Raw genomic sequence first — 25,318 nt, forward strand, 5'->3', positions numbered from 1 at the left:
TCAGTTTTGATAGGAAAGATTGATCCGTCTCTTCGGACCTGTCATCACTCCAGTCTGATTATACTGCAGCATGAGACAACATTTACTGTCGCTAAGTGACCAATGAGGAGTCACATGATCTAATTCTCTGTGAGGTCATCACCATGAGGGATGGTAGTCGTGCGAATCATTTTTCATCCAAAAATATTGATTATAGGAGCTTCAATCTGATGAAATCAGTGGGATTATTTTGTCAGACTTGACAGACTTTATACAACTGTTTTCACAGGCATCCTCATCATGTCATCAGTGGAGTGCTCCTTTAATATCAGTTAACAGATCAAACGTTTTGCTCGCTTCCCAATTGCAATAATATCAGTTAAAGGACAGAAGTAACTTTTACTGCATACTGTGTTCCCGGAGGGCAGACAATTGGAAATTTATGTTCACTGGGTTTATAGTGAGACATGTCAACATAGCAACTTCATGACAAACACAAACTCTAGTTTATGAGCCACATGTAACTTGTCTAGTGGAGGAATTAGACTATATGTGTCTTTCACAAGTAGACTTGGGTTTCTGTTTTCATCTGAGTCACTTTCCAGTCGATTAAACATAAAGGTTCTTGGTTCTTGGTCTCCGATTGAACCTTTACCCCCCTTTTTTGGCAAAAAGCAATCTAGAAAACATACATGTAGCCATTTTATCCTAGAATAACCCTCAGGCTTTGTTTTTAAATGTTGACTTTGTGTTTTAATAGTCCCGTATTAAGTTATTCATAATCAGTGTCACTTAAAAAATGCAGAAAGCCACAGCTAACAGGAGCGTATAAGGAATGTGAATTCAGTCCAGGATTTAGATTCAATAAAATGCATCAAAACCCAAAGCTAATCACAAGACATTTCAGTGCACTCTCCAGGCATCTACATCTTGCAATTCCATAATCATACCTCTTTATTCAAGGACTTATAATCATACAAAATCTATAGGTACAGTCAAAATGACTGTGGGAGAGACAGTCAAGTAACAGATCAGGCAGCGAAGGATTTAGCCACTCCAGAACAACTTTTCTGAGAAAGATCCTTGTTTCCACTTTGGTGGTTCTTTGAGAAAATGTTATTCAAGCTCGTTTTTTTTTTCTTTCTTTTTTTTTCACCTGAAACAGATACATCATGTGTTTAGATAATCGGAAAATACAACCAGGAAACAAATTGTACAAATCGTGGACTGAATGAAGTCAAACAATGCCTCTTTTTTTTGCACATGCACATTTTCATTTCAGAACATGCAAACAGGACACGTCCAGAGGGGGCAGCCATAGTAAAACTGTGAGAGGAAAAACCTGGCATCCTGTTTGTGTCGAGCTTGTCAGAGGTCTGAAAATGTTAAATCTAGATGAACACAAAGCTCTGCTCCAATATGGCAACTTACAGAAACGTTTCAAGACCATAAGACAACAAGCAATCCATTACTTTACCTGTATAAAGAACAGAGCCACGCCCGCAGGCCTTCCTGCTCAAAGTCTAAAATGTCTCCTTTTACATGATCCATCGACAGTTTGCACAGATATGAGACAACAGGAAGCAAAATCAAAACATGAGGAGGTAATTAGACTTGGATCAAGTAATATTTGCAAATAAGTCACACTTTCAGAAACTTGTTTAAGACAATATAAAGAACACCATGAGATTTAGAAAGACCTTGAAATCAGTTATTTTGATCTAATGATTGAAATAATTGATTCAAAATTCTCATAGTGGTTGATAATCTGTGTGTGCAACAGTTGTTTTATTCAAATGAGTCCTGGATCTGCACCAAAAGATATGAACTTGTTCTTTGGCCAATTAACTAATTTCATCATTAGCTGTATCAAGTGTTTTAAAGGTTAAGCTTAGTGATTTTCTGTATTTTGCTTATTTTCAACAAATACCATGAAAAAAGCATGAATTGATCCTCCTATCAAGTACTGCCTGTGTATCCAAAACCTGACATTAAGTATCTTACATCTCTATTATTCCTCGTGAGCTTTACTGTTCCTAAAAAACTATTAAAAGCACATCAATTGGCCACAGTGTTGCAGTGGGTGACATGCTGCTTCATTGACATGAACACAGACCTTTCCATAAGGAATCGCTTGAGTATTCAATTCCGCTGCTGAAAATAACAAATAATGCACCATTTACCTGAAAATGACTCTGTTCAAGTAACTTTTTAAAACAATCCCAGCTGTTTTAGGAAATTACTGAGCATGTTTTAAAATGAAAACATTTATTCAGGACAAGTTTTTAAAGATTTCTGTCATCAGTGGGAACCAACAAGCTTGGACATGAGTACCACAAACACGAGTAGGGGCGTGTTACTTTATTACCATGGATATGATTTAAAAAAAAGATTTACATTTTCAGTGGCAACCAGTGGGCCTGAGCTGAGTGCCGCAGACAGGGTGGGGAAATCTGAAAATACTCAAAGACAAACCAGGACCTTTTGGTCTTGGTCTTGTCATGGGATTTGTTGACAACAACAGATTGCAGAACAAGACCTCATCCTTTAAGGCTAAAGAGTCAGAGCATAATGAGAGCCTGGCACGCTAACAGTCACAAATGGAAGAAAATGTAGCAGAATATAACCTCGGGTGTGGGGTCTCAAATCTGGCAGCACCAGTTCAGTGTGGTCAGCTCTGAAGAACATGGGCACAGGCTTGGTACTGATGTTTTAGGCTTGTGTCGAGCTCTAGTCATGACAGAAAATATTAGTTCAACCTGCTGAACTGAGCAAGTTAAAAAAAAAAAGAAAATTACTTGAAAATACAACTTGACCCAAGTCTGGAAAGAAGACAGTTTTATATTTTGGGTGGTTCTATCTGAGTGGGCATCATGCAGTCAACTTCAAAATGCCCTGTGATTCACATACATCAGCTTTGATACCATTTGTGCCTCAGTGTGTGTTGTCAGTTAACTGTACATCATATAATACAATTTACAACTCTTCATACATAATATGTAAAATTTGGTTGCAGTCACACTTAAGCCTGAACCTGGAGAATCCAGGAGGGTAAAGCTACAGGGCGGATGGAGTGTCGTCTTGTTGCATAGCCCTACTTTAAGTCAACAGTCAGCAGCAACAACACAACTCGTTATTGTACCTGTGGATGCACAGACAGGTAGCCTCTCCTACAAAACCTCACACTATACTGCTCTCAGAGGAAAGAGATAAGAAGACAGGACGCCCCTGAAAGCTGGGCAAATATGGCAGAGATGAGAGATATACTGTATGCTTGAGGAGGTGTTTCTGAACATGACAAACGTTTGTTGATTAGAAAGCAAAAAATGGCACTTTTCTCCATTCAGAGACCATTTCTACCAACTGACTGGCAGTATATTTGAAAGAGAAAGGCAAATGTTTACCACACAGTCATAAGCAAAAGTACATATGCTATTTTTTTTTTTTTTTTTTTGTTTTGACAAGTTCAAGACCCTGGCATGCACTACATTTCTTACTTTGGATCTGTAATTCGGACTTACCTACCACAAGATTCAGTACGAAAAAAAGTGTTGTTTTTTTTGCATTCTGACCATTATACAAGATTCAAACTTTGTTCTCGACACTTTTTCTCAGCTGGGTACATACAAGTCCATCTGACCAGACTGCATCTTAATACATCTTGGAAAACGAGGCACTTAGTATTTCTCCACACAACGTCAACAAAAGAGATATCTGGTCCCTACATGCACTCAAAAAATTTACATCTGGTACAATTCACAAAAACGTGATCTGAAAACTGGACTGCAGACCTACTCTAACCCATCCAATTATTTAACTTTTGTTACATTACTCACTGTGTCTGTCTGGTGTCATGGCAGAAGTTTAAGACTTACAGTAAATCAATATGCTCGGCTAAGATCTGGTCAGAATTCAGCGATAGCTCATCAAAACAGGAAAATAATTTGGTGGTTGCATCAATATGATCAAGTTGAAACTCTTCTCTCACCTACATGGCAAACACAAAGAAAATGAAAACATACAAAAATAAAAACAGTGTTGCGAGCAGCCATGTTAATACCAGCAATGAGGCGTTCAGATCAGTCTGAAACACAGTTCATAGTTTCACTTTAAGAATGAGGAGATTTTGGCTTTTTGTCTTCTGCTCCAACACTGATTTTACTGGCCAAGGCAAAACACTTAAGGGTCTTCACATGTGCTTTAATTTCAGTGCAAGTAACGGGGGTAGAAAAAGTCATCAGTGTCTTTTTTCCTTAAAGAGTTTCTTATATAAAAAGGAGAGTAACCAGACGAAGCTGGAATGGTTTCTGATCCCCTTTTACAGCACTTTCCACTGGCTTTTTCCTCATCGCTTTCCTTCTGCATGAATCCGCTGGCTTCCTATTGGCTCACTGGATCTGACATGAGCGCTGTACAACACTGACAAGCTGCCCCATCCTCAGCTAACAGTTTTCTGCCATGTTAGCACCAGTCCTCCTCCTCTCTCTCCCTGAGACTTCCTGTTCCTCGGCTCCCGGGCCCAGAAGCAGAGTTGACCCCGAGGGTGAAGTGGTACCCATTAGGCACCACCCCCGCCCGGCCCTGCGTGGTGGGCGCCGTGACGGGCGCAGCAGCAGTTCCGTGAGAAGCCGAGGCTGTGGTGGAGGCGGCGGTTCTGTCAGAGCGCCCCCCTGCGTGGCTGCTCACAGTGTCCTGGAAGTCCTCTGTCTCGTCAAGGACGGCCCGTTGAGACGCAACCTGCGGCTGCCGGTTTAAATTAGGGTCCGAGCCGATGCGGGTGACCGGCATCGGGGTCTCGTCGTAACCCCCGTATAAGCGATCGTGCTCTGAAAGGCCACGGCTGAAGCGAGTCTGGAGCCCTGTTGTAGCAGTGCTGGCACTGGACGGAAGAGGGGAGGAGTTGGCGGTCTTGTAGGCCACAGCAGGACGAGGGGTAAGGGGCGTCTGCGGGAGCTGCCTGCGACCGCGGCCTGGAGTGCTCGAACCAGACGGAAGCGTTACAGGGCCGGCTTTAACCACACTGCTACCATGCTGAGGAAACAATATATAGTAAATGGCAAAAGATGGGTCAATAGGAAGAATTTTAGTGGGGAAAAATGTAATATCTCGTTGGAGATGTGCTGTCCTGTTTGTCCCAAAAATTATACTAACCCTAAATTTTGATTAATTATAGCTTTATTAAAAATGAAACACTCTTTTGGTGTTGGCCACTGTTCTGGCTCTCCATTGGCTGCAGCAGGGACTGCAGGAGTACGTTCTTTTCAAATGTTGAAGTCTGCAGCCTAAATGAACTATGGCTAAATGGCACAACGCAGACCTATAACGTTGTTGAATTAAAACATTTTCATCTTTGAAATGAAGCCCCGTGTCCTGGGACCTGGTCAACATCCATTCCTCATCATAAGGAGTGGGGAAGAAAATACCCATGGATCATTGCTGCCATATTAGATCCAAACAAAGCATTTTGAAGCATGTTTTGAAGGATTCTGGAAAGCAGCAATGCAAAAGTTGAAATGGTTTGAGCCAGATCTGATTAAAGTATAATAAATGTTCTGATCGGAAAGAAAAAAAAAGAATTTAATGTCCAGGAGGCCGCGCCCACCATGGCCACATGACCACGCCCACTTGGTAACAAATTTCACAGATTCTCATCTGGTCTCTACAAAACACAGTAAAGAGCAACCTAACACCCCCTGAAAACCTATTTGTTGACCTCCAATAGTTTAACAGAAGCAGAAGTGTACTTCAGGATGAGTCAGCGCACTGTGACATCATTGTGGTCACACATTTCTGAGCACACCCAATCACACGCATCATCCATCATCTTTAATTTGAACAGTTCAGCGCAATAATTGTAGCCGTTTTTATATATCTCGATGTTGTTGTTGAGATTTTGTTGACAGTTAGGTTTGGTTTTATTCTGTCATGAAAAAATATACATAAAAACAAGACAGATATTCAAAACAAAATAGATTTAAGAGAATATTCAATATGTGCTGCATATGCAAAGTGAAAAAAGCTCTAAATGCAGTCACAGAAAACACAAACAAATTGTTATGCATATCATAAGATCTTGATGTGGTTTCTCTTTGGAATCATTCTTCAGCTGCATTGTCCTAAAATTAGGGGCCACTGAAGAAAAAGGACACTGATTGCAACTCTGTTCAAGTATGGATGAGAACACCCTACAGAGCCGAAACAACGAGACATGTCTCACTGTCCAAAGATGGCGGGGTGTGCAGGACACGCTAGGTGGTAACAGGTAACTCACCTGTTTGAACAAACCGGCGTCCTGTCCCTCTCCGGGAGACGTGGATCGACTGGGACCGGCCGACTTGGTGTGGCACTGCTCCCTGCTGCCGTAGCGCTCACAGGAGTAGTAACGCTGTTTCTCTCCTGCTGAGGAGTGGTGCCTCCTCTCGTGAGGCCGGCTGCGGTCCCGCTCCCTCGCTCGTTCTCTGGACAGGCCTTCGGCTGAAGGGTCGGTGAACGAACCTGGAGGGTGGTGCCGTCAGTTTAGATGAAGAAGAGCGGGCAGAAAATACAGTGCACGGTTTAGCTGTCACTCATCACCTGTTCAGCACTTTTGGATTGAGGAAGAAAACATGAATTTGATGTCACGTCTGAAGTCTGCTTTGTCGTATCAGCCATTGTTCCACAATACTTCTATTACACCTCTAATTAAAGGCGAATGGCTGATCTATGTGTGTGTGTGGATGTTGGTTGTGAGGCATGAAGCAAAGCACTGTGGTGAAATTACTGTCTTCAGTGCTGGAGTAATTCCAGTTTTCAGATTAAAACCGCGATGACAGAAACACAGAAGCCTATTCATCATCCTGATGTGTCGGATCTGCCTCAGGAACGACGGGCTTCGAGGGGCGAAACTCTCCGTCATTCTCCTGCTGTTTCTGATGTAGAGGGTGCTGCTGGATGTTCTGCTATCTCACCGAGACGTAGCCATAAATCCCTGTGCTGTGCCTGTCCACTGTGGCCTTTTATCTCAGCAATAAAGCCCAGCTGCTGCCCTCCAGTGTTAACACAAAAAACACCCTGCCACCAGCTCTCAGCCTCTGATCGCTCTAGCAGACGACCCCTGATGGCAAACAAAGACTGTGACCATGACCCTCGACCCCTGAAAGTATTGAGTTGCATTAATCTGTCTTGTAATGTTGCTAATTTTCCATACACTATGAGAATCAACTTGCAAAGTCTTGGAACTTGCCTGAAATAGGTAATCCATCACATTTCTGCCTTTGTTTTTGGTCAAATTTATGTCACTGATACTTTCAGGTTCTATTTTGAAAATCATTCTTGGTGATGCATTTATGTATGTATGATTTAAGAGCCGGCTGAGTATCCTAAAATCTAATCTAAAGGAAAAACAATACACCAACATGGTGTTAAAAAGGTGTTAAAAGAATCATGTGAATTTAGTCAGCTGACTCTGAAATGTGAGGTATCCGAGCATCCTTGAATGAACCACCATGGGTACCTGGTTTGGATGTTTTTGCTCAGAACTGGTTTCATGTGTATTTGTCTGATAGAACACAGGTAATCTGTACTGAGGATCTCAAACCAACCTCCTTTAGCATAAATAAGGAGTACCACAAGGTTCTGTGCTGGGTACTCAACTTATTTACGTTTGCATTTGGCTCCTCTTCATCTCAAGCTCTATCAACATAACCATCTGCCTTTAAACATTCTTCAGACATCTCTGCATGAGCTCAAGCATGTGCTGAATGCTGACAAGACAAAATGGCTTTTATTCTTGTGAATCAATAATTCCAGTTCGCATCTCCCTGCCATCCATACACTAAATAGACCTCATTGACATTTTCCATTTTCGTCCATTTTCGGTCTCTACATGTTTGCAAGTTTGCATGACTTGCAACCTAGAACACAGCAGTACTAAATTATCCTTTTGATAAGAGCATTTGAACTTCCCACCCTGAGTGTGATGTCAGAGGAAAATGGCTGCCATGCGAGAGCAGTCTATGGTACTGAAATTGACAGCGTTGAACCTTACATCTTACAGCATGTGGCGCAACTAGCATTGAAGCTAAAGATAAAAATGGCTTTCTCATATCTGAATAATCCATGTTTTTGTCTTGAGGACAGGAAAATGACTGTATAGTCAACCAACATGTCTATACTAGACTATGGTGATATCCTTCATTTTCGTGCTACTCGCTTTACCTTAAAATAGCTTGAGGCAGATTATCATTTTAATACAGGAGATAAAAATTGCACTCTTCATTGTACACTATGTGGGAAAGAACACTGATCATCCAACAAGAAGAGGACAACATTCTATCATTTCTATTGATAAAGGTCCTCTGCAAAAGCTTCCTCAGTATATCAGTGGGAAAAATATTCAAAAGTGATGGTACAGTCCTTTACAGCAAGTGATGTAATATGTCAGAATCACTTATTTTAGTGCCTCCCACCAGCAAGTGCTCTGACTCTACACTCTATCTTTATTTCTGACATTTTTACAGATGAATCCAAAGTTCGGCTTGAGTGGTAGACCTGACTTCATTCATGACAAACAGCCAACGACTGCTGCTGCACCCTGCATGCATGTCAGAAGTATTAAAAGGGGAATTCAGAGGGATATACAATGTGTGTGAGAGGATTTACTGTATGTGAGAAGTTAGAAGGACGAGCGTGTTTGTGTGTGAAACAAGACAAAGCCTTCCTCTTAATGTGGCACAGCTTAATTTTGCAGCTGTACATGTGAAGTCTGTGGACAGATCAGTGTCCACAGTGCTTATGGGAGAGCTCGGTCTACGTTTCATGAATGTAACTGTCTCTGCCAGAGGGAACAAAGGAGGGAAAAAGGAAAAGGGAGGGAGAGAGAGAAAATCCCCAGCAAAGCAGATTTTCCTCCAAGAGCTCACAACTCTCTCTGCTAATCAGATGGAAAGCCTGACATGTAAAATCCCGGGCTGAAGCGCAGCAGAAACCCCTTCACCTACATAACCCGATCATGGAACTTTAATCCTATAAAGAATTTCTGCAGCGACGTTAGTGATCTAGTAGGAGAGCCTGGCCTGCTGTCACTGTCTCTCCATGAAAGTGATGCCAAGTTTCTCAGTGGATACTCTCCTCGCTGTATTATATGAATTAATATTGCCGTGTTAAATGAGTTAATCTCTCAACAACCTAATATGTGCCCCCTTAATGGACTTTTTAAAAATTCTTTGTTCATGAGTTTTAAGGTCTACGTGATGACATACAGTGGTTGTAGTAAAATGCTAAACTTTTACATCTTATTAGTGTTAGGTGAGTCCTGGAGGATGTAACAAAGCATGTGAAGCACGACTAATTAACATTTGCTGAAGAGCAGCCACCGTGGAAACAAGTGGTAATTACAGCATAAGGACACATCGCACTTTCTTAAGATTCTCTTGAGCAGGAAACATGTCTTTTGAATTCAGTTTTTTATTAGAAAGAGGAAGATTGTATTATTTCTAATTTCACGAGTTAAAGTCTCACTCCACAGAGCTTTAAAAATGGGCTATACTTGACTTGTTTCACTGAAATTTGTGTGGTTTCCAGAGATTCACACTCTGTGAAAGAGGCTGTTGGTGGCTTGGAATCTTTTTATAGAATTACAAAAGTTACAGTAGATACTGAATATCATTAGGTTCAACTAAAGCCTGTTTAGCTGTGGATAAAAAACTTTTAAAAAGCTTTTGTCTTCAGTGGGAAAGTGTATATTTGCCATTAATTCTCGGGTCAAATGACGCTGTGAAGTATTCATCTTCTCCAGCTCTGATCGACAGTCATGGAAAACACGACACCCAGGTGGACGTGCTAATTTTCAACCCTTTTCTAGCGTTATATTGCCTGATATCAAACAGAACTGTGAACTCGTTATGCTTCCTTTCCATCTCATCATCACCTCATAAAAGATAGAAAAAAGTAAGAACTGGCCTCCATGCTGCTTTCTTTGGTTCCTTTGTTTTCTGGTGTGTACTTGACGTAGAACATAACACACACATACACACACAAACACACCAAAAACAAAAACAAAAAAAACAAAACAAAAAAAACAAAGGCAAATTCATCTACTGGCAGTTGGAAAGGAGTCAGTCACTTATTTTTAGCTTGTTTAGCCATATTTAAAAAACTTGCTGGACAACCTTTGTCCAGGTGCATGTGTCATTGATATGAATTAGAGGGCTGCATTTTTGCTGATTCCAGTCTGAACATGACCTTAGAATTTACCTTGTGTTCTAACGTTCTGTGCAACACGTTATCTAAATGACTGAATGGGTTGATTGATGATGACCAATTACTCCCAAAACGACGTAAGTGACTCTTCCCAGAGCTAAATACGTATATGGCCGTTGGAGATTTGCAGTGACAGGCATACCTGATCTTTGTCGTCACGTGGTTAAAGGTCACTGTTTGCTTAGTTTCAGACACCAAAACTGCTTGGTGGAGTTTATGATTTGTGTTAAAATAAGTATGTTACTGTTACGTATGTGATGTTACTTAGGTCTGTTATGTAAGTTAAAATAGGTCAACGTTGATTTTTGGTTTCACATGGGACTTGAACTGGTCTCTTGGGTGAATGTCCTGCGTGTATTTGACCCCTCCATCCACCCATCCTCCTCCATAAGCAGACTTTCTTGCTCTTTATTCTCTGTCACCTGGCTTCCTGTTATGCTCCCATCATAGTTACTAAGACTAGTCGAGAACATCACCTAAAAATAAATGTAAATATGTGTCATAACACGCTACTTGCATAGACGACCAGCGTCAGAATCCACTGTGTCAATTCAAAATCTTTATTCATCATAACATGAGTTTTTTTTCCTCACCAACAGTGCTGGACGGTTGCACTGACGCAGCTCTATCCAGCGACTTCTGCTTCCTTGTCTCTTTGTCTTTGTCCTTGCGTCGATGGCAGCGATGGTGGTGGTGGTGGTGGTGGGCTCGGTCCTGGCCCTGGATTTGCCCTGACCCTATTGAGGACTGGGCCAAGCCGGGCCGTTCCAGGTCATACTCCCTCAGCCCGACCTCCTGGCGATGCTGCTGCGTCAGCGAGGATGCAGAGCGTCTTATGGGACTGAGGTCGACAATCGGCTGAGAGGGAAAGAGAAGCGTGGGGAAGTGTGAGGAAAAGGAAGGGCAGAGGGGCGGCTGTGGTAGTTTTACCCAAACCACTTGTACCGGATCACCAAAATATCTACAACATACAAAAGACACAACCAGTGGACGGCAACCTTTTGTCTTAAGATCGACGTTCAACCCGTTCTTCTCCAGGCACAGAAGAGTTTGAGAAGAATGAACACAGATGTGTGACAGAGCTTGAATACTTACCGTTCCAAAACTTAAAGAATGTGTAAGCTAGCAGAAACCTCTGCTAGTGAACAAAGAAGAGGTGGGGTGTTGACTTTGGCCTTTGTGGCATTTTTCACTTTTTCAGCATGCTGCTTCTAACCTTGGAAAGAAGTGCAATCTTTCTGGAAACAGCGAACGCTTGCTAACCAATACATCGTGTTGCACCTACTTTTAGGCTGGATTGCTATCACGGGGAATGGGAACATTTCAGTTGCTCAGGCATCATAACATTCATTATGGTAATGAAGTTGAAAACTCACTGAATGGAAGGAATTCTATAAATTAGACTAGAGAATTTTTCTAATATAGTTTCTAGTGACAGCACTGAGCCTACTGGTGGAGAGGAACACTCCAGCTGACCATGTTTGATTTTAGATGGTCTGTATGGACTGAAATGGATGTAGGTCATGAAAAGAAACCAGCTGTTCGACACTTTAAATTGATATGGTGAACTTGTTGGCAAACAGTTGCTTATTTACACATCCAGTGCAGTCACGGAGCAGCGTTATCATTAATTTGGATTAATATCTCTGACCACCTGATTAATACAAGACCACTATTCACTCTCTTTTACCTCTGTTTTTGGTCTCTACCAACTCCTGAGAGAAATATGTGACTCTTTAGCTGCTAAGTGCTCCACTATGTTCACCAGCTGGTTGCTTCTGTGTCCGCCTGCTGTCTGGTATTAAGCAGGTAGTGCACACAGGGTTTTTGGAGTTTTCTTTGCTAAAAGCAGCTGCCTGTCGCATCCGAAAACAAGGTTATCAGAGTGGTTAGAGTGCTGACAACACGATGACAAAATGAGCTGAACACGATTAGAAAGCTCCGTAAAGCTGAGAGCTGCAGAGCTGGATGATAATAATCTGTCGTTATGAACGACCCCGCTCACGCTGTTTTCACATCATCATTTGATACATTTCTCTTATTAACCATTGATTATAGTGGCTTTAAGTAAAGTGTATTCATTTAAAATTCTTAAAACCAATTTCTCTCCAGCGTTTGACACTTTGATTAATGCTTTGAGGACATTGACACTCACCCCACCTAATTCTTATCGTACTGACCAGTACAGCTATCAGGTAACAAACTGATGTGGTAGGGAACTGGAACAGCAGCTAAGTTACCACCCCACCTGCTGGTTACTGTATAGCAGTCAATAGTTTTTCCAGAAGTCAGTTTCCAAATGTATTTATGTAGATTACAAACTGTGACATCCAGTAATAAAATGCATTTAATCACGCTGCTATAAGGAACTTTGAAAAGTTACTAAATAACAGATGACATGCTAATGAACTACTTTTTTTCTCATTTGCTCTATCACAGACAGATTTAGGGTGGTTGTGCTGTTCCTCTTGTTCCTACCCCACAGCCTAGCCTGTAGCTACAGTCAGGGACAACAATATCACACAACACTGCAGAAGAGAAGAGAAGAAGATTCATATTACCAAGTCATGTTATCTAGTACGCAGTCTTAAAATCTTACTTTTTAGATAAACGCCATAATATGCTCTTTATAACAAAAACAAAATCCCTTTCAAAGCCCTGAAAGAGAAATTAATCAAAGGAACACTATAGTATATTCAGAATAGAGATAAATCAGACTTGTTCAGTTTGCTTTTGTTATGAAAAATAAGATTTTAAGACCACTTTAAGAAGTAACATCAAATGATAGATAAGGTTGGATGGGTTTTTGTGGTGTGTTAGAAAGTAAATAGTTATTTCAAAGCAAGAAAGCAGCAGTACTGTCCCTGCCTTGTTGAACAATCACACACCGACTCACAGAAAAACTACACACTACTACGTTACTGCATAACGACACTCACGTACACACCACCACAGTTTACCAAAGTGTAGTACTGCACTGCTGTAGTTAATGGCTGGAAAGCAGGACAGAGTGCTTGACATACCCTGGATACACTGGACTACTGCTCTGGATACTTTTCCAGGGATGGCTGAGTTTGGTGGATAATGTGAATTTGTGTGTTTCGTGTGATGTGACTATCAGGAATTTCATGGAATGACCAGTGTATACTGTATGTGTGGGAGGGTCACTTTGTCCATGATGGCTGGATGGTGTGAGCTCTGCGCTGAGATGAGAGGAGCACATGGAGGCAAACACAGACATGAGAGGAGGAGAGGAAAAAGAGGGAGAGGACGAGAGGAGGAGGAGAAGAAGAAGAAGAAGAGAGAGGTGGTACAACAGGTGGTACATACTGCCAGGTGGGTCCCAGGGGCGTGGCGAGGGTGGCTCCGCTATCAGACAGCACACACAAGAGGGAGGTGGGCAAAACATTAGCAGTGGGCATCGAAATTAGGAGAAAGGGAGAACAGAAGAGGAGAGGCTACTAATGATAAGGCTGCAGATATTCTGTATTTTCTCATTGTCAATAAATCACATGAAAAGACCCAAACCAATAATGTGTTGATCCTACTAAGAAGTATTGTCTGTGTATCCAAAGCCTGACAGATCTGATTTGCTGTGCCACAGAGCTCAAAAACTGTTAAAAACACACCAGTGAGCCACGCTGCTGCACTTTGTGACCATGAACTCATGCATGCTGTAGTTTATTTTTACTCATCTCCCACATACAGCAACCTGCTGCTGTAAATACTCACTACAACACCAAATGTGTATTAATCCGCCGCTAAAAATAGTCCACAAAACTATTTTCAGCTTTTTGAGTAAATGGCAACTAACTCAGCTCTTTAATGAAATATTAAGTATTAACTAGAAATAATTTTATAGAAGTGTATGTTTGTGAGCTGCTTTTAAAGCATTACTTCCTCAGGGGTAGGACTGGGAAACCACAAGGTACTGAGACTTGGACACACACATTGCTGGTTTTGGTCCTTTGATAGGATTTGCTGACACTAACAAAAATGCAGAATAACGCCAGCCTCATCCTTTAAAGAGAGAGCGAGAGAACAAAATGCAACATAAACATAAGGAAAGCACATGTTAAGTGTCGTGGGAGAGAGACAGACGACAACAGACAGAGACAGGCGAACAGCGAAGCTAACCGGACAAGATCAGACGGGTGAGACAATCCAGGAAACAGAGCAATGAGAGACAGAAAAATCATCCCGACATGACATCCTTACGCAGCAGACAAGAACAACTACAGGAACTCAGAAAACGACAGTAACAAAGTCAATGATGCAAACATGGCTGACAGTAAGTGACAGTCATAAAAATCAAAGGATTACTAAGGTCACTCTCAACTGTTGGATCAGATCCTGTTGGTGATTGTGAATATTGTATGAAATATAAAAAGATGAACGATAATATTAAGTTTTATAATTATTGCATAACAGAGGGAAACAAAAAAAAAACATTTAAAACATTTTCAATCTATAAATCCAGCATCTGTTTATCATGTAGTTTTCTATTTTAGTGCAAAACACAAAATGACTGCATGAGCTGCTCCATGTGACTCATCTGACAGGACAGTTAAACATCAGGACTTGTGGATGACAGCAGGCTCTCCACCTTCAAACGATATTTCGGCACCACGTGATCATTTCTGGTTTTCCACTGAATTTCTTTCGCGCTTGATTTGCTGTAAGTGTCAACACTGTCAGATGCAACATTCATTAAAAATAAAGTTCAAACCCTAATTTTCTCTCTGAAATAACTTCATTCTTATATACTACATGTCTGTATTTGCACGACAGGGGATATAAACTTAGAGGAACAGTAAAGCATTTTGGGAAATATTCTTAGTTGTTGGATCTTTCTGAGAAAATCAATGTCGCTTTGGATGCGTTAAGTGTGGAGCTAGAGCCAGGAGTTGGTTAGCTTAGCATAAAAACTGGAATTGTGAGACAACAACTAGCCTGGCTTGGTCCAGATTTCAAAAGCACACCAACCACTATACAAACAGAAATGCTGAATTAACGTTTGTGGTTTTAGAAGGAGCGACATGCTATAATTATTGCAGTATCTTTTAACTACTTATTAAGGTAAGCTAGGCTAATTGCTTCCCAGCTCTAGCTCCATACATAATGCAGAAACCTGAATCTGGAATCCATTTTTTTCTGTAACTCTCAGGAAGATGGGAAATTATCATCTTTTCCAAGAAAAACAAAATAAACCTGGTATGTTTAATCTGACATCATCATCATGACAGCTTTTCTCATCAGCTTTCTTATTCTATGAATCAACAGATCTGTGCTGTTGACTTTGCTGAGTCCATCTATCCTGGATTTCCTCCTCTCCCTAAATGTGAAATTGCCAGACTGGCGAGGTCGGGGTCAGCAGGATGAACTGATGTGGACTGACAGAGGGCCATTCTGCTTCTGTTTGCTTACGGCCGCTTTCACTAACTGACTACTGCTCGGCTTTGCACCAGCCTTTTTCAGCTTTTTCAAATGTCCCCCACCTCGGCCACCATTCTTTCCCCCAAGTATTTTCCTAATCTATTATTTTTCATTTACGTTTACGTTGCAGAAGCCACTGTTTGATTATTTCATTGAGAAAAATCTAAGGTATCCACAGTGTCTGCATTTTCCAAACCTGACACTATCACAAGAATGCAGCTCAAACAAAACAGCTGTGAATGAACCAAAGAGATCATTGCAGTGAGCGCCGAAACAACAGCCATAGCAACGCGGAGGGCTTACGTAGTACTCAGCATTGAGTCGGGGCAGAGAAGCTGCTCTGCAGTGGCCTTCCAGGCTCGGATATCCTTCTGTGTCTGAAATGTTCTCCACCTGCTTCAGTTCAACCAATTCCTGAAGAAAAAGAACAAGGATTTCACAGAAAGTTAGACTGTAAAATAACATTTAAATGATGGGGTTTTCTTGGTGCTGGTGTACCTGAGGTCTGGTGGAATGAGGCACATCCTCTGACTGGCCTCTCTGTAGTTTCCTCCGGCCTTTGGGCCTCTGTGCTGCCTGAGAAACATCTCCGGACTGGGAATGTTTTATGGCGCTCCTCTGGTTTAGTCTGCACACGAACACACAAACGCTCTGACTGTAATATTGGCAGCTAATCATTGTTGTTGGACAAGATATAAACAGAAGAAGAATAACCAAGGATTATGTATGACTGAGTATTTTTCTCTTAGAACCGTATGTCAATTTGAAGACTGACACTGTGTCTACACAGGAGGTGTAGCATGAGCACACAGCAGCTTCAGTGAACCATCTGTGTCTACACATGATGCTTTCAGGCACAGCATTGAGTGGAGTTTACCCACATTTTGGCAGCTGCCAATACACAATCACTGCAGTTGCGCATGTAAAATGGGAGAAAATTGACTTGAAATGTACTACCCAAAGCATATTTCTACTCATGGAAACTAGTCCCTTTAAGTAGAGGTGGATTTGAAAGGTCTTCACTGCGTTCTTTTCAAACAATAACTAAATAAAATTTTATGTTTCTGCTGATTGTAGTAAGCAACTGCCAATTATTGCTGTTGACTTGTAGTAACTGGCTAAAACATAAACAGTGTGAATTGTCCTTTAAAATGTTTAAAAAAAAAAAGTTTTTCATGAATAAAGCTTCCTTAAATACGGATCATTAGTGCAGTTGGTGTTTTCATAGCATGTCTCCTCTGCCACTGCTTTGCTGACCATCCTTCTTATTCTCCCCGTTTGACACCCTGGTGGAGGCACGCCTCGCTGCTTGACCGACAACAATCCTCTTCTCCAGAAAGAGAAAAGAATGAACTTCCCCAATTGAAGCCACAGTCAAACCGACACTGTGACATGAACATCGTGCTCCTGTCACTCTGAGGACCCGCTTGCTGTTCTTGCCCGGCGGTGGTGAAATGAACTCCCCCGCTGACATCATCACAGCAGCAGCAGATTTTCTGCAGCGTGTCTCCCCACCCAAACCTGCCCACTAACACTGTAGCTGTAGACCTGAACACAGCTGTTTGTCTGGAAAGGATGCATCAGTTTTTGATTACATCCATAGAACATCTTCGGCGGCTCCTGTGGGATCTGTATTCACTTACTGTAAGTTATCATGTCTGACAAAAAAAGGTACTGTATATCTGTATGAATTTTCTATTTGAAGGTAGTTTCTCTTCATTTTAGTTTCTATTTCTATTTCCTTACATTTGTGAAAATCATTATTCCACTCAGTTATTATGGAACATATTGTCTTCTACTTGAAGATAATATTGCAGTATCAATGGAGACAGCTCCACCCATGCTGTGGATATATTATGTTTCTACTGGATATGACAGAGAAGACAGTCACTCACATTATGTCCCTGTTAACTGAGGTGGCAGTGGTGGTGGTGGTGGTGATGGTGGTGGTGGGCAGTGGCTCTGGCTTCGCCTCTGGCGTGGGCTGGGGTGGGAGGGGCTGGCTGGGGCTGGAGAACGGTGGTTCTACTTCCAGTATGTGAGTGAGGGGCAGCACCGGGCGGAACAACGCCCCCAGCTTACTCTGCAGGACAGAGCATCGGCAGATGTCATCAGTGGAGTCATCACTGACCATTTGAGTCAGGTTCAAGTGTGTCCACATTGAAGGAGCACCATATCAGTTTAGATGAGGGTTTATATAAGAACACAAGGTCAAATGTGGTGGTGCTTGCTTGATAAATAATAAATAAAAAATGATCTTATATGATCTGACTCCATGGGCAGAAAAGTTCTTTCTGTATTGTGAGATCCATTTCATTACACTATAAAGCTTGGATTTGATGTCCATTTGATAAAAGTTGCATTAATAATGCTAAAAACAAGATTATGTATCTTTTAATTCAGCTCATTTCAGGAGGTAATGTCTTAAGACTAAAAAGAATGAGCTGAAAACTTGAAATTAGACACCTGATGCATGTGTCCCTTAAATATCATGAGGTTATGTCCGGCTAGTTAGCACTAGAAAATCATTTTATACACAAAATGATACCCAAGTAGATTTTAAATTCATATATCATCACATAAGACATTTCGTTCCTGCCTAAATCACGTCTGAGATCTTTACATGGACATTCTTTACAACATGCTGTACCTGAGGCCCCCCTGATGACTGCTGCTGCTGGAGTCTTTTGGCACGATTCTGCTTATAGTAGTCAAAGATCATGAGAGCTGCGTAGACTTTCCCCACAGTCAGCTCATTGTCTGGAGAGGAGAGAGCAGAGTGAGACACAGTTCCTCCATAAGGGCAGTAGATGGCGCCATATGAGCAACAAAGCACAACTCAGAGAGAAGGACATGGACAGTATGGGCTGGTCACTGTGGCTGCAAACTGAGCTGTTCTGTCATGTTTACTGGAACGACAGCATGCAAAGGACCGCACAGTAAACAGTCCACATCTTATCAAGTCATTTTTATGCTGTCTATGTTTGCTTGCCCATCAAATGTTGCAGTTTTTTTTCTGAAATTTTCTACGTGTCAGTATATAAGAATAATGCTAATGATAAAAATCAGTGCACAAACATGCAGAAAACTATTACTCCTTTAAAGTTTTCTCTAGAATCTAGAAAATGAAAATGAGAAACAAGCTGAAGTGGTCTTATCTTACCATTTTAGCAATTTTCATCTATTATGTGCCCTAAAAGTTTTTTTTAATACAAAATACAGTATGTCATTGTTGTATGATTACTTGAACTAGTTACCAAAACAAATGAAATTGTCTCAAGACATGAGTGACATGAGTGTCAGTGTCTCAAAAGAAGACAGAATACGAAAGATTGATGAACTTGAATCTAGAAAATAGTTTAAACATGTTCATTTGGACTGGTTACACTATTTTTTTAGGAAAATAAGAGATGAAGGACTCATTAAAGATGAATGATGAAAGAGAAAAACATTAGGAAACCAAACAGGAAGAAGTCAAGTGACAAGCAGACAGCTGGGTCTTGGTGGAGTCCAGTCGAACCCAAACAGTACTGACATTTATGTGGCGTCACCAGCAGATCCACAGTCTTCTGCGACAGGTTGGGCCAGACTCGGTTTATCTCCCTCTTCAGGTCAGCGTCACTCAAACGCTGCGCCAGGACCCCTGGGGACGTGCCCGCAAACATGTCACATCAAATCTGCACCAGAGCGATCACCACCATTCACATTCACATCAGGGCCGTCAGACCGGCCGCAAGGGACTCTGGACTTTGTAGTTTCAGTCTCTCACCAGATGCCAGTTTGATCTCCAGGGCCGTGCGAATCAGGGCCATCAGCGTGGAGGTGAAGTGCACCGTGTTGTCATCCGCAATGGGCATGTTCATCTTCACCAATCGCTGAGAGGAATGGAAGCAAAGAGGAGGGGCCATGAACCAGGAACAAACAACCAACAGTTCAGGGAAAGCAGGCTGGGCTAGAGATGTGACTACAAGCCAATTTAAAGGGAAGCTTTTACATAATTTACATCTTAGAAAAACACCAATCTTCACATTTGAGAAGCTAGAATCAGTGAATGTTTGGCAATTCTGTTTGTTAAATGACAACTTCTGTCAAGCTATTACTCGGTTAGTCAGATAATCATCGCAGTCCATACAAAGGCCTCAGTCTGTGCACCCACCATACGCACTTTTTTAGAAGCTAACAGCTCTACACAGATGAACGCAGGGAGCTCTGTGCTGTTTATGGCTGCTGCTGTTGCTATGAGACTGTTGCAAATGGACTGGACGCGTAGCACACTTCTGCTATAAGCTAAAATATGATGAACATGAGACGCCGAGCATTGTGAACATGCTGAGCTCTCACTACTGCTGGAAACATGCAGCAGCACGTCTTCATTCTGAAAATAATGACCTAGAGGCCTGAGGAGAAAAGAGAGGCCGCAGACAAGCTAATTGCCTTGAAAAAAAAAAAAAAAACCTGCCGGCGCCATTAAAATATTTAAATTCTTCCAATCACTTTTTTTCCAATCACCTTGCTTCAGAAGCTTTCTGGAAGTATGTGTATGTGGCTTGAAAGAAGAAAGAATAAGCCACTGCTCTAGAATCAAGAAAAATGAAAACAAACAACTTTAATAGAGATTACTTCATTAAGTTGCTTTAATTTGCAGATTCTAACTTCTCCAATATGAGGACTTCCTGTTCTCTTTCTGTTTTATACCATTCTAAAATTAATATCTTTGGGGGGGCGGGGTGTTTACTGTTGGTTGGACAAAATAAGCAAATATATTTCATTATTTATTGACTAAATGATGAATTGGTTTAGTTAAAAGTTAAAACAGGCTATCCTGCATTCACTGCAGTGTACTGTAGCTACTAACATCTAGTAACTATTAGCAGAAATCACTGGGCAGCACACATGCATCATTATTTTTAATTAATCAGTATTTCTTGAGTAAGTAACAAAGCTTGAAATGTATCAAAAAGTAGTAATTGATCAGCATAAATCCATGCAGGGCTTTTGGATCAATGCTGCAACGAAATTATTCATACAGACATGCATGTTTGAGTTAGTACACCACATTCACAGTGAGGCTGGAGGGATGGACTGGACTCCTAATCAGAAGAAGAAATTGAGAACTGAAAGGCAAAAGCAAAAAAAAAAAAAAAAAAAAAACAACCCATCAGCAACATCAGAAACATTTGTGAAAGACGAAAACTGTGGCTGATGGTTGCCGAGATGAGAAAAAAGAGAAAGAATATTCACTGTGGGAGCATAACAATACAGATGGAGAGATGGAGAGATGAGAGGCAAGGAACAGGAGGAGGAGGAGGAGTAAGTGCCTCAACTGGAAAGCATCTACGCATGAAAAGTCTTGCATCTTTCTTCCCAGAAAGAGAGAGCAGAAGAATGGCAAGCTGCAGACACGAGCGTCAGACGAATAAAGAAGCACATAATCACAAAGCACATATGCGGAGGACACACGCTTGCAGACAAAGCCTCAACATGCAGTGAAGTTAGAGGATGGAGTAGAGGGGATAGAAATCCCGGGAGAGGGTGAAGGAAAGATCATTCAAAAGAGAGAGTGAAGCTCTGCCTGAAGACAGAACATAAAACGGGAAACAAGAGGGTAACGGGGACAATTGTGACTGTCAGGGGGAGATGTGTTCATTACAAAGGGAGGTCAACAAGGAGCGCTGTCAACTGCAGAGCAGTGGGAGGGGAAAAACTAGAGATGGCCTTGCTCTCAAGTGCACCGCTGCTCTCTCTGTGTCTTTGTTCACGTCTTTCTCTGTCGATTCACAAAAACAGGAGTTATATTTGGAGATGCGACCACGTCAGACCCAGACATTTTTAACTGGGGCAAGGGCAGGGCGCTTTAAACGTGATTCATTTCGACAGCTGTGCATGCACTGGAACCACTCACATTAAGTCTTCATGCTAAGAGGTAAGCAGCTGGCACAGGGACTACCTGAGGATCGTTGAGCTGTGTACTTGACTCCCACTTCACTCGCATACAAGTCTTACATATAATCATGGGGTAAATGTGCCATGCTCTCCTTCATTCAAGTTAGTGCGTGAGAACATGGTGAAAATGTTCTTAAACGTTCCATCTTGCGGTGTTGAGAAATAATCCCTGATCAGAATCTGAATCCAGATGAAATCCTAAACTAAACTTTACACTTCATTTTAGATAAACTGGTGCAGCTGCTGTAATGCATTTTTTGGGCCAATGGGGGAAGAAGAACTACAACCCAAGTCAAATATTCACTCTCCTTTTACCTATGGTTTTGGTCTCCACCAGCCCCATTTGCAACTTCAGCGTTCTATATGTTTCTCCACGATTTGGGAACATGTCGTTCCCGTTGCAAATCTCCAGTATCATAGTTTGGGGTGTTAGCATGCAACATAGCACTAAACACAAACTCCAGCTCTAAGCCAATGGTGGTAGATAGAATATTTGGTCAGAAATCAAAGCATTGGATAAACTAAAATCTTTGATGATGGCGCTATAGAAAGTTAAGGGATCAACAAAGTTCTTGCAATTCATCCTGAGGGGAACAACAATGTCTGAACCAGATTTCACCGCCATCCATCAAATAGTTCAAGTCACAGGCGTTTCAATCTAAACCAAAAAAATGCCAACCTGACGGTGGCATTAGATGATAAGTCTGGAGATCATCAAAGTCAGTAGCATTCATCCTTTGGGGATGGATGTCGGGACAACATTTTTATGGGAATTTATCCAGACGTGCATCATAAACAGAGCTCTGCCCGTGGCATGGTGGAGAATCAAAACGCCATCTTTTACCAGTTTTCCAGCAGGCTGCATCTTTAAATTTTCTCGACCTCACAGATATGCACAGTCTGCCCAGAATAATAACAGAATTGTTGGGGGTTTGCTGGTTGCTTGTAAAGTCCACTGCATGGGCAGTATGGCAGCCTATGGCAGGCCAGAGCAGTGCCTGGCAGAGTCTGTGAAACACTGGTTTGGCCCTGGGCGAACATCTTATCATTTCAAGCAGACTGCAGACGTCTGTGAGATCACAAAAACAGAGGAGCGTTTGAAGATGCAACCTGATGCTGGATAACAGGTACAAAAATAAAGATATTTACCCCTGAGGTTTGCACTGGGAACACTAGGTGAACAAATCACAGAGTAACATACACTCCTGAAGTCATCAATGGGGCTCCCGAGAAACTCCTGAGAAAAATACCTGGCTCTTTAGCAGCTAGATGTTCCACTTTCTTGTCCATCTAGTCCCTAACTTTGTCTCTCTGTCTGCCTGTTGCTTGGTGCTGGGCAGGTAGCATGCACTGGGTTTATCTTTACCTTTATCTTGTTCATCATCTCGTTATCGTGCTGCAAACATAACATCCTCGGCCAAATTAATATATAAATTGGGATTTTCATTTTCTACCTGCAGCTGGTGCTGTCATTTTGATACTCTTAGTTTCTAAGAAGATTTTGTGGAGATCAAATATCATGGTTTTGCTCAGCCCCTCCAATCTATTTTTATTTATCAGTGCTACATGGCCCTGAAGGAGACGATTGGAGTGTACAACAAACCCTCACAGAGCAGGGCAAGGTCACAGAGCTTCACAGATGAACAGAAAGAAGAACACAACAGCAGGCCAGAAGATACTGACTGCAACACACTGACAGAAGCCTGAAGATGTTTGACAGGAGGAAGCAGGGAGCCAGCAGCGACTGCAGGAGGGAGGAAGGACGGAAGGGAGGAGTAGTTCTACCTTATAGGCGACTCTGGGGGGGCATTTCTTTCCCAAACCTAGCGGAGGGGACATGTCGCGAAGCATCTCATACATATCGCGGTAAGTCATGCGGCCGCTTCCCGGGGGAAAGATGGTACGAGGCCATGGAAGGAGGAATGAAGATTTCCCAGGTGAGGAGGTGTTGGGATTAAAAAGGGGTAGGGGGAGTTACACCGTCAAAGGAAGTGGCAAAATCCAAAAGAGAGAATGGGAGGGGAAAAGAGAGGAAAACACAGAAATCCTTGTTAATAAGATTTCCAGGATGTCATGATCTGGAATGCCATCTTAGCTGGATTTAAGGATTCAGGAATGGATCCCAGAGGAAAGAGGGGAGGATGCTCCAGAGGATTCCCTGTGTAGAGATGCTGGATGGAGGGATCCTGCTGGAACATATGCGTTTTGGAATGAGAGTGCATTTTATGTTAAAGGATTACTCCCCTGAAAATCTATATTTGGAGAATCAAACATGGCAACCCAGTCTCACAGCATAAGTATCAAAACGTGCAGAGAAACTTCTCAAACCACCCTGGCAACATATTCCCCCTCTTCACAAATTACCCTTAAATTCACTATATAGTATATACAGCATATATATATAAATATATACATATACAGTATATGTATATTGGAGTATATACTGTACACTGCATGCAGCAGAGTTGCAGAGCTACATGGAGGCGATGGTATGATATGGAAGTAGTGCATTCAGCTTTTTTTAAATTCTTTGATTCAAAACAACTGTTTCTCTCAATCAATGATGAAACACGAATTAATATCATCTCATCACTTTGTTTGTTTTACTCAAACTTCTATTTAAGGTGGGAGGTGGGCATAGTGGCCCAACCGGTACTGCAGGTCACATGATGTGCTTGCAGCCCAAAAGGCTTCCCCCTTACACAGTCTTCCATGCAAAATGTTTTTTTGTGTGCTGGGTGTTTCAGCCAGAGGAAGACATTTATGCTCATTTGTCACAGAGCAAAAGTTTTCATGTATATCTCTGTGTGCAAATTGTATTGGACTGGATGAACTGGACACCATCCAAGGCCACAATATTCAGCTCTTTTAAAAGAGTACTCCACACTGCACTTGTATATAATTGTTGAACTCACAATGGGCAGTTATACCCAAAAAAAGTATCAAAATTGACGCAGCAGAGGCAGAGATATCTCCTCTTTAATTCCACACATCTTTCTCACTTGGAAAAACCTGGGACTTACATTACCCACAATGCAACTCAATTGCCGGCAGTTCAGTCGGAGAGTTGCTATGCTAGTAGCAGCTAATATAGCCTCGAGCTGCTAGCCTCATGCAGATATGAGGAGTGGGCCACAGAGGTCAAACTGTAGTCTTCAGTCCCAACTGATGCTGACTCAAGTGACATCACTAGAGGACATTTATCAAGTTTCACACAGCTCCCCCTAGAGCCACAAACAGCTTTATACAGCCTGTTCCAGTAGTAGTAGTACTCCCCAACACCTGTAAACTGATGTGTAAAGTGGAGTTCCCCTTTAAAACATCCAGAGAAAAAGTCTTGGATGAGTTCTGGTCCGTCCTTCCATAACTGTTCTTGTTTGTCAGACAGAAAGGACGTTTTTGGAACATCTGACAGGGGAGAAGTGGATTATGCTGCAGAAGGGGTTTGAGAGTTTTCTCTGGGTGTCTTGATGTTTTCTTTCATTCTCTTTTGCTATGACTCATTGTCAGAGCCATTGGAATCCATTTATATCCAAGAAGGACATTCACTGTAGTCAGTGCACCGGCTTCTCCTTCTCAAAACTTCTCATAGCCACGTTTCAAGGTGGGGTTATTATTTCAGAGTCAAAAGACAGATTTTCAGTGGAGTATTCCTTTAAGATGCCCTCTGTTTCAGCATGCTAAGAGGCATTAGCAGTAACCAAAGTGGAAACAAAGCACA

General features: G+C 41.8%; 1 protein-coding gene across 3 annotated transcripts in view; it reads right to left on the reverse strand.

Annotated features, from left to right (window-relative positions):
• Nucleotides 1-915: 915 nt before the first annotated feature.
• Nucleotides 916-25,318, reverse strand: part of cacna1bb (calcium channel, voltage-dependent, N type, alpha 1B subunit, b) — a 162,882-nt gene continuing 138,479 nt past the window's right edge. The window contains exons 40-50 of one of the 3 annotated variants that reach the window (XM_041959685.1): nucleotides 23,383-23,479; nucleotides 19,424-19,529; nucleotides 19,190-19,297; nucleotides 18,305-18,414; nucleotides 17,550-17,737; nucleotides 16,153-16,282; nucleotides 15,958-16,068; nucleotides 13,549-13,587; nucleotides 10,812-11,076; nucleotides 6,251-6,474; nucleotides 916-5,010 (exon numbers count right to left, since the gene is read on the reverse strand). In XM_041959685.1, coding sequence (XP_041815619.1) covers nucleotides 4,441-5,010; nucleotides 6,251-6,474; nucleotides 10,812-11,076; nucleotides 13,549-13,587; nucleotides 15,958-16,068; nucleotides 16,153-16,282; nucleotides 17,550-17,737; nucleotides 18,305-18,414; nucleotides 19,190-19,297; nucleotides 19,424-19,529; nucleotides 23,383-23,479 — 1,948 coding nt within the window. In that variant the 3' untranslated portion in view covers nucleotides 916-4,440. The remainder of the gene's footprint in view (nucleotides 5,011-6,250; nucleotides 6,475-10,811; nucleotides 11,077-13,548; nucleotides 13,588-15,957; nucleotides 16,069-16,152; nucleotides 16,283-17,549; nucleotides 17,738-18,304; nucleotides 18,415-19,189; nucleotides 19,298-19,423; nucleotides 19,530-23,382; nucleotides 23,480-25,318) is intronic. The other 2 variants (XM_041959684.1, XM_041959683.1) reach the window with 2 other exon arrangements.

Source organism: Chelmon rostratus, chromosome 19 (genome assembly GCF_017976325.1).
Source record: "Chelmon rostratus isolate fCheRos1 chromosome 19, fCheRos1.pri, whole genome shotgun sequence".
In the NCBI taxonomy this organism is placed as follows: domain Eukaryota; kingdom Metazoa; phylum Chordata; class Actinopteri; order Chaetodontiformes; family Chaetodontidae; genus Chelmon; species Chelmon rostratus.